This window comes from Fistularia commersonii, chromosome 18, assembly GCF_037954325.1.
Source record: "Fistularia commersonii isolate RoL2024-O1a breed Wild chromosome 18, RoL_Fcom_v1.0, whole genome shotgun sequence".
Lineage (NCBI taxonomy): Eukaryota > Metazoa > Chordata > Actinopteri > Syngnathiformes > Fistulariidae > Fistularia > Fistularia commersonii.
Window position 1 is genome coordinate 15,169,486 of NC_141301.1, and position 9,413 is coordinate 15,178,898.

A 9,413-nucleotide genomic window follows, 5' to 3' on the forward strand; every position below is an offset into this window, starting at 1 on the left:
GTTGTGATTTTTCAGTGTCGTGTGTCGTGTGTTCTCATCAGGGGTTCTAGAAAGGATTCGGACGTGCTCGCTCTGGTCTCTCCGTGCACAATTTCAAAAAGGACTTATTGCTGCCAAAGAATAAGTAATACGGACAAACCTGCTGTTCCTGAAGCCTCTCACTTTGACCGGTATGAAAGACATTTTCTTACCGAAAAAATTATGAGATTTAATTGCGATGTCTGTTTTTATCAAACCATTTATCACAAATCACAACAATCACCATTTATAAATAATGACACGGTGGAAACTATAAATCTTTATGATACAGAATTATTGTCCCGGTTCAGTACCCTCGTCTCCGGTACCCGTGGACTCCGATTGTGATTATAAATACTAAGTCATCCCTTCTATTTTTATTACATGAGAAAGTAAAAGCTAAATTCATTCCTGACTAATTTCTCTTTGGACTGATCTCTGCAACGGACCAGCCTGAAGAGCAGCGTGTGGATAATGACCAAATAAAAGCAATGTTCACGGGCGTCTGCGCCACCGTTAGCGCCGTTGGGTGGGCGTCCGATTCCTGCTCCTCCCATCTCCATGCCGAAGTGTCCTCGGGCAAATCCCCGGACTCCAGATCGTATTCTCAGCGCCTTGCGCTACGAGATCATGTGTGAAAGGGTGAGTACGAGCCAGCGTTAAGCGCTTCGGAACCACAAGGAGACCGTTGTAGAATGCTACTGGATGCTCGGTTTTCCTCGCCTGATGTACAGGATAAAGTAAACAGCCAAGGCAAAGAAGAGGATGGACAGGATGACGAGGCAGATGATCACAGCTACCACAGGCTGGCTGTAGCTGCTGTCCGATGACCTCCCTGTGGGAGCAGGACAGATCGGGCAGCTGATGCTCTATTGGCTGATCGAGGACACGCGGCGAAGCATTTCGGATTGAACGTGGAGCCTTACCGAGAACGGACGTGCCGGTTTGAAAGTTTCCTGAAAAAAGAAAGAAATTCAAATGGAGAGTAGCGCTATCGTTAGAATTCTACGGCTGGCAGACGGATTATCGGTGCGTCAGCGGCTTTTCAAGCGATCGGTATCGATGTATCCCCTCTTGAAGTTTCATTAATAACAAATGCGTAAATGCAAGACCTTTGAATGACCTCGTTTCCAAAAATGTCTTTTTTTTTTACGTCTCAACCGCCTTGAACTACAACCACCTCTGGTCTTGGACCGCTTCACAAATACACACCCCTGCTTTGTTTCCCCACGACGATGGCCGGCGAGGTGACGGTGGCGTTCATCAGCTCCTGGGTCTCCCTCTTTCTCCTGCCTTGTGAATTATCGCAGTCCTGTAAAACAAAACAAAACAAAGATTTTCGTTACCGACGTGTCTTTTCTCGTTTCTGTCCGAGCCAGGTGAGGACGTACCGGCATCAGGGAGCTGCAGGCGGACACGTCGCAGAGCCTCGTGACGCAGTGCAGGTAGAAGGTGGACACGGTCAGATTCTTGTGCTCCACAAATCTGAAGGCTTCGAAGGAGAACTGGGCGCTTTGAGAAACTCCGTTGACCTCCAACTTGGTTTGAGCATCACGCGTACACCTTGGGGGGGGACAAAGATGGTCGGGTCACATGGTGTGGAGCGCCGGAGGGTTCGATAAGGGTGGGGTATCGCGCAACGTACCCGACAAAAAGATCGTATCCCGTCCTGAGCATGGGATAGGGACTGGTTGTCGCGTAGCATCTGTCCAACAGCACGTTGAACCTTGAGGCGAGACAAAAACACTGTCAGCGCTTTATTCAAATGAAGCCGCGGGGAAACTCTTCAGCCTTTTGTTACCTGTCCGTGAGATTGGTGGCTTTAACCTCCACGTAAATCTTGGTTTTCAGCTGGAGTCCTGTTTCCGGGATGGTGAGTACCTCCAGATACTGCCCATCCTTTTTTCGGGACAAGCGGAGGGTTCAGAAAAGCCCGCAAGCGGTAGGCGCTTCTTCACAAACCGAAACTCACCTGGTAGAGCTGCATGCTCAGTGTGCTGATGAAGCTCCCGTCGTTGTCGTTTATGGCGAGATTCACTCCGGATCTGTGCGTGATGAGAAAGGCATGGACGGACCGTTCGTCCTTCTCCGGGTTCCGTGAAGCTCAGATGTTGTGTTATACTCACACGCCAAGCTGGGTGTTGTTGAGGATGTACTGCATGGGGTAGAGGCAGGAGAACTGGTATACGATCTGGGGTCGATACGTGATCATCCCCAGCGAGGGGTCGATGGAGGTGATGCTTCCAGAGATGTTGACAAACTGGATGTTTGAGAAGTCAGCAAACTCTCCGCTCCCGACCTGGTTGAAAATCTGTCAAAGGAACGGGCGTTCCGACGGATTACGCTTTCAGAAGCTCAGATGGATGTTCGCTTTGAGATAGAAGGCAAAGATGTGCTTACCTTGAAGTCGTTATCGCAAAAAGTGACCGAGCTTTCATTTATGGGGAAAGTAAACTTCAGGATTGGCGGGACCGCCGTCCAATCAGGAGTCCCGAAACACTCCTGTATGGTGAACTTATTGTTGAGCACCATCAGGGACTCGTTGTAGAGGGATTGGTACACCGGGCACAGGTAGATGCTCAGGTCCATGCGGTCGGGGCCGCAGACCACATTTATGTCAGAGTTCTCTGCAAGCACAGGCCCCGTGAAAACCCGGAAGCGAAACCGGGATGCGGATTTAAAAATTCAAAAACGAGAAAACAGCGCCACAAACCCGGATCTCTGTTTGTACCGCTCCCGGTGCAGGCTTCCGGTACCTGGGCTTCGGCTTTCCAAAGCAGTCCGAGCTGACACAAGAGCAGGACCAGCCTCGAGGATCTGTGAGGAAAAACACCAGCGGTCATATTGAAAAACGGCTTTCTAATGAAACGACAGCGGCGAACGAGAGACCGTCTCACCTGTAAATCTCCATGTTGGCGTTCTCTCTCCCTGCATGGATCGCTCTATTTATACAGCGAGGGGGCGTGAAAGGAAACCTCTCGGACAATAGTGCAACATGAGCCGGGCCCTTGACTTTTTTATTATCACCATTATCATATTCATTTGAAAAAAAAAAAAAAAATTATAAAACGACCTTTTTCACACAGTTCATCATGTCGAGTGGCAGCTTGAGAAGAACTGACCTCCCGCGTGTGCAGAACTTCATCTCCTCACACCCGTGATTGGACGTTATTGTCTAAAGCGGCGTTTTTTTTTTGTACCGGGGACCAGTTTTTTGCAGGAAAATGTTTCACGAGACTTTTGTCAGTCCGCAGTATTTAATCAGAATACAACAAGTACACTTCATATTAGGCAATTACAATAATAAGTGTGTCAGTAAGGAAATTAGATCGAAATAAGATCATTTGTACCGAGAAAGATTTTCTTTACGGAGCGGTACCAAATGATCTGCGGATCGCTAAAAAAGGTGGAAAAGATCACGTTGAATATTTTCAATTGGCCGGATGCTCCGCGTGGATCGATAGAATCCGTGATCGGTGATGGTGATCATCATGTCACGTTTGGCTCCGACGTAATCGGGGAAAAGTTCGGTGACCGAGTTTTCCTTGTCATGGATATGGGCAGGCCGAGGGCCGCGATGGAAGCCAAAATGTATACGCACACAACAAAGTTTAATCGTGTACGGCTTCACAAAAGGCCAGAGATCTGTGTCAAGATCACAATTACTCTCTTTGGACATCTTTTGATGTCATTAATGTACTTTAGAGTTTCGTTTTGTTTTTCCGTCGCGGCCTCGGGCTGTAAGCGGTAAATAGAAAATGTGGGTGTCACTCGGTTGGATCTGCGGAGACGGGACACACCTGTTTGGGACAAACACATTGTCTGCGAGGAAGCAGCGCTACAAGAAAGGGACTTCTACCTTACCGGGTCCCTGAAGACCAGCATCATAATGCACAAAGAGGAGAGGATCTGGAGAAGGGTTACCGGAGACGTATCCCATGTCAAATGCCAGTTTTAATCTCCTTTGTCATCTAAATAGACATTTTGTCCGACGGCAACGCTATCGGTGTTACCAAGGGCGCATTCTGATCCCCGCCGCCAAAAAATGTGGTCATGCCTGAGAAATAATATAAGAGGAGCCGTTCGGATTCAGGTCAAGAGACGGGAATAAAGAAAATAAACAAAGTCTACGCAATGTAAACGTTTCCCAGCACGTCAATGGAGAGTTTGACGCACGGGAATGTAAACAAACTCAGGGTAGAGCGGTCGGGTTTTATCGAATTGGAAAGGCTTTGCCATCACCGGCTGAAATCACTGACATTGTTTTTTTTTTTTCTTCCAATCTGTGCGGTCAAGACAACTCTTCGCTCTCCTCGGGCGAGGGGGGAAAATGAAAAGATAGCAGCGGAATCGCAGAATCGGACATGTGTAAACAAACACAAAAAACAGGTCCAAATTCTGAGCTTCTCCAGATAATCTTGGGCCTTCAGCCACGTCACGCTGCCTTCTCTGCATGGAGGACACACACGCCTGAGCGTGAGATGATCAGATTGGATGGTTTATTGGATCACATTTACGAACCTGCTCTTTTTCCTTTGGCATCAAAACAACTGCGATCATTCAAAACACAACAGAATTTACTGGTTTGACTGAAGGTTATAATCTTAGTGTTGGGCATCCCTCCATTCTATCTATCTATCTATCTATCTATCTATCTATCTATCTATCTATCTATCTATCTATCTATCTATCTATCTATCTATCTATCTATCTATCTATCTATCTATCTATCTATCTATCTATCTATCTATCTATCTATCTATCTATCTATCTATCTATCTATCTATCTATCTATCTATCTATCTGCAGTATTGTATATGCACACACAAGTGATTGGATTGTGGTATATATATATGTATATAAACACAAAAACAAAGTGTATATCAGCATATACGCACACACATTAGAATGTATGCATGTATCTATCCATGCATATATATATATTTTATTTCTTTTAATTTTCACTGCGGAGAAAAGTAGTTTGTTAGATACTAGCTATCTATATGGTTTTAAATGTGTAAAGTCAAGCTCAAAGTGAATTAATGGTGTTTTTTTTTTTAATAGCATGGCTGGTGTAGATATGACTCACTATTTTAGACGCAAAGATGGTCACGTTTTACAATATAAATCATATATTCCATACACCAACATCTTATCTGTATTTTGTCGCCACATCCACCGGAGGGCTTCTTATCTTAATCCCTGTAAAAGAAGAGCAAACGTTGCTGTTATTGGCTGAAGGCGATGCAACCTCACGGCAGGAGGTACCACAGCTGGACCCAGAAGACCAGCCGCACCCTGCCACCTCCTGCCCTCCCATGGAGGACGAGATGTTTCAAGCATCGATGAGGGAGCTACGGAATTTCGTCGACCGGTGATTTTGGTAGAAAGAAACTCTGCACAGTGTCATCAGCCAGTGTGAAAGCCAAAGGAGAGCCAAAAGGAAAGTGAAAGCCAGCTCATGTTAGGTCTTCTGGAGATAAAATCCCAGTGAGATGGTTTGGACGTGGACTGAAGAGGGATGGTGAAGATCTGGGCAGGAGGTTGGATCATTCCTGAAGCCTCCTGAGGTCTTGACTTCCACCCAGGACCGGGTGCTTGCAGCTTGTGAGAACATGTGACGGAGTTATTGTCACAGCTTTCCTTTTCCTTTGGGTTTCAAGCTGCATGTGCGTCGCTTCTGTGGAACCTCCTCCAGCACCTCATTCCAACATATTCCACATGACTCCCCTGCTTGTTCCTCTCCATCGGCCTCATTGTCGGTGTTGCGGAGGTTCGCTTTCAGACGCACGGAGGCGACCCTCATATGTCCATGAGTGTGACCTGTGGAAATCTGAGGATTTCGTAGATACCATACGCTGACAACGACAAAGACCCATGAAGATGTTTACACTTGAGCATGAATGGTGACGTTGTCGGCCTCGGGAGACCAAACAAACAAACGTGTCCTCCGGTGAGAAAACACACAAAGACGGCTCGATAGATACAATGCACAAATAAGCCTTGCTTACATAACGCAGTGATCGCAGTGTCTTTCTATCCACAGAGTATATCGATGGCTTGAATGCAAAACCTCTGATCTGGAAAAAACACTTTTTTCAGGAAATGAAAAAAAGGTTTCATTTGATTATAGTATGGTCTTTTTTAAAGATATTCAAGAATATTCTATTGTTCAAAGACTATATTTCTATGTTATAATTTATAAAAACATAGCATGTATTTTTACCACTGACAATGCAGATAAGTGTTTTTTTTCCTCATTTTTCTGACTGAAAATGTGGAGCTGTCCCATTTCTCACCATTCAATGCAAAAAACAAAAATCCCAAAAAATTAGCAGATAAGAGGTTTTGCATTCCAGCCATCAATTTGTTGATTATCTATCTATCTATCTATCTATCTATCTATCTATCTATCTATCTATCTATCTATCTATCTATCTATCTATCTATCTATCTATCTATCTATCTATCTATCTATCTATCTATCTATCTATCTATCTATCTATCTATCTATCTATCTATCTATCTATCCATCCATCCATCCATCCATCCATCCATCCATCCATCCATCCATCCATCCATCCATCCATCCATCCATCTTCCTTCCTTCTTCTGGCTCGTCCTGGATGACCCAACTTCTTACCCTATCTTGGCGGAAATTCATTTCGTCCACTTGTATCCGCGCTATCGTTCTTTTGGTCACTACCCATGGCTCGTGACCATAGGTGAGGGTGAGAACGTCGATCGACAGGTAAATTGAGAGCTTGGCCTTTTGCCTCAGCTCCCTATCAAACATGACAGATTGGTACAGGGTCTGCATCGCTGCACACGTCGCACCAATCTGCCTGTCGACCTCCCCCTCTGTTTGTATATAGATGTGTATATCTATGCATGTATGTATGCATGTATAGATATTTATATATGTGTGTATGTGTGAGTAAATATATGTATGTGTGTGTAAATATGTATGTGTATATATGTATGGATGTGTATGTATGTACGTGTGTATGTGTACATGAATGAGTGCATATATGTATTTGTATGCACATAATGTATGGCTGTATGTATGCATGTAGGTATATATATGTATGTATGCGAGTATGCATTTATATGTGTATGTATGTATGAATGTATATATGTGTATGCATGCAAGTTTGTGTGTGTATATATGTGAATGTGTATGTATGTGTATGGATGTATGTGCTTATGAGCATATGTATGTATGTTATGTAAATGTATGTGTGTATGTATGTTTGCATGTATGTATGTGTGCATAAATGTGTATGTATGCATCAATGTTTATATGTGTATGTATGTATGTTATCAATGTATGTATGTATGTATGTGTGTTTATGCATGCATGCATGCATGTATGTTTACTTATGTGTGTGTATATATATCTGTACGTTTTTACGTCTGTATATTTGTGTGTGTATGTATGTATGTTTGTAAATATGTATATGTATGCATTTAAATATGTACTTATTTATGTTTTTGTGTGTATGCATTTATGCATGGATGTAATTATGTAAGTATTTGTGTGTGTGCGGGTGTGTACGTATGTATCTGTGTATGACTTTGAGTGAACATATGTATGAGTATGTTATTATGTAGGTCTGTATGAATGTATATATATGTTGTATTTAAGTATGTGTATATATGTGTAAATGATTATGTATGAATATATACTTATGTAAGTATGGCTGTATGTATGCATGTATGTATGTACATATGCATGTAAATGAATGTGTGCATTCATGTATGTGTGTAAATGTATGTATGTATGTGTTTATGTCGGTATGTATGTACATCTGTGTGCATGTATGTGGATGCATGGATGTGTAATTATGTATGTATTATGTACTTATGTATGTGTGAATGTATAAGTGTATGTATGTATGTATGTATGCATTTGAGTGTATGTATGTTTTAAGTTTATGTATATAATTATGTTTGTATATATATGTATGTGTATTTATGTAATTTGCATGTGTATACATGTATGTATGTATGTATGTATGTATGTTTGTATGAATGTTCGTATGTATGTATATAGGTATATTTACATGTTTAGATATATATGTATGTCTATATGTGTATGTATGTATGTATGTATGTATATATAAATGTATGCAGATATGTATATATGTGTGTGTTTGAATTTGTATATGTATGTATGTGTATGTATACATGCAGGCATCTGTTTATGTATTCCTGTGTGCATATGTACGTTTGTATGTATCTATGTCTGTATTCATGTAATTGTGTGCATGTATATAAATGTTCGCATGTATGTATGAATATATGAGTATTGATACATGTAAATATGTTTAAGAATGTCCGTGTATTCATGTTTGTATGTATGTATGCATGTATGTATGTATGCACATATGTATGTACATATGTATATCCCTGCATTTAAACATTTATGTGTGAGACTGTGTACATATATATCTGTGTATGACTGTATATGTGCAGTTATGTACGAGTGTTTTAGTATGTATTTATATATGAGTAAATGTATATGTATGTATCAATGTTTCTTTGTATGTTTATATATGAATGTTTGCATGTATGTATGTATGTAAATGTATGAAAGTAAGAGTGTATGTATGTATATGTGCGTGCATATGTTTGTATATATGCATGTATGTATGCATGTCTGTGTGCATGTATGTATGATTGTAAGTATATATGCATTTGTATATGGCTGAATGCTTTTATATTTATGTATGAATAAATGCATTTATGTTTATGTATGTTTGTATGTTGTATATATGTATGTATGTATGTATATATTGGTGTATATATGTATGTTTGAATGTATGCATGGTTGTGTGCGTATTTATATATATATATTTACATTTGAATATGCTTCTGTATGCTTCTATATGTGTATATATATACACACACACATATATATATATATATATATATATATATATATACATATATATATGTATATATATACATATATATATTTCTATGTATGCATTAATTTGCATGTATATATTAAGGTATGCATGTAATTATATATATGTATGCCTGTATATGTTTGTATTTATATATGTATGAGTATGTATGTATGTAAGTGTCTCTGTACATACGCATGCATATGTGTGCATGTTTTACATGTGTATACGTATGTATTTATGAATATATACATATATCGGTGTGTGTATGTATGTGTGTATGGAAGTGTGAGTATATATACATTTGTATATGTATGTATGTATTTATAAAGGTGGGTGTACAAATGTATGTATGTTTGTATGTTTATATGTATGTCTGATAGGATTCATGTATGTATGTATATATGTGTTTTTATATGTATGTATGAATGTATTTGTGTATATATGAATGCATTTATCTGTGTGTATGTATATGTTTTTAGG

The 9,413-nt window shown here is 40.6% G+C and overlaps 1 protein-coding gene across 1 annotated transcript; it reads right to left on the bottom strand.

Annotated features, from left to right (window-relative positions):
* Positions 1 to 586: 586 nt before the first annotated feature.
* LOC147224558 (zona pellucida-like domain-containing protein 1) lies at positions 587 to 2,929 on the bottom strand. Its single transcript, XM_086164287.1, has 11 exons — positions 2,916 to 2,929; positions 2,732 to 2,835; positions 2,419 to 2,645; positions 2,145 to 2,329; positions 1,991 to 2,063; positions 1,820 to 1,917; positions 1,664 to 1,744; positions 1,410 to 1,581; positions 1,231 to 1,330; positions 945 to 974; positions 587 to 853 (listed from the first exon to the last, which is right to left on the bottom strand). Exons 1-11 carry the CDS (start codon positions 2,927 to 2,929, stop codon positions 717 to 719), a joined length of 1,221 nt encoding a protein of 406 aa, XP_086020413.1. The 3' UTR covers positions 587 to 716.
* Between the last annotated feature and the right edge of the window lie 6,484 nt (positions 2,930 to 9,413).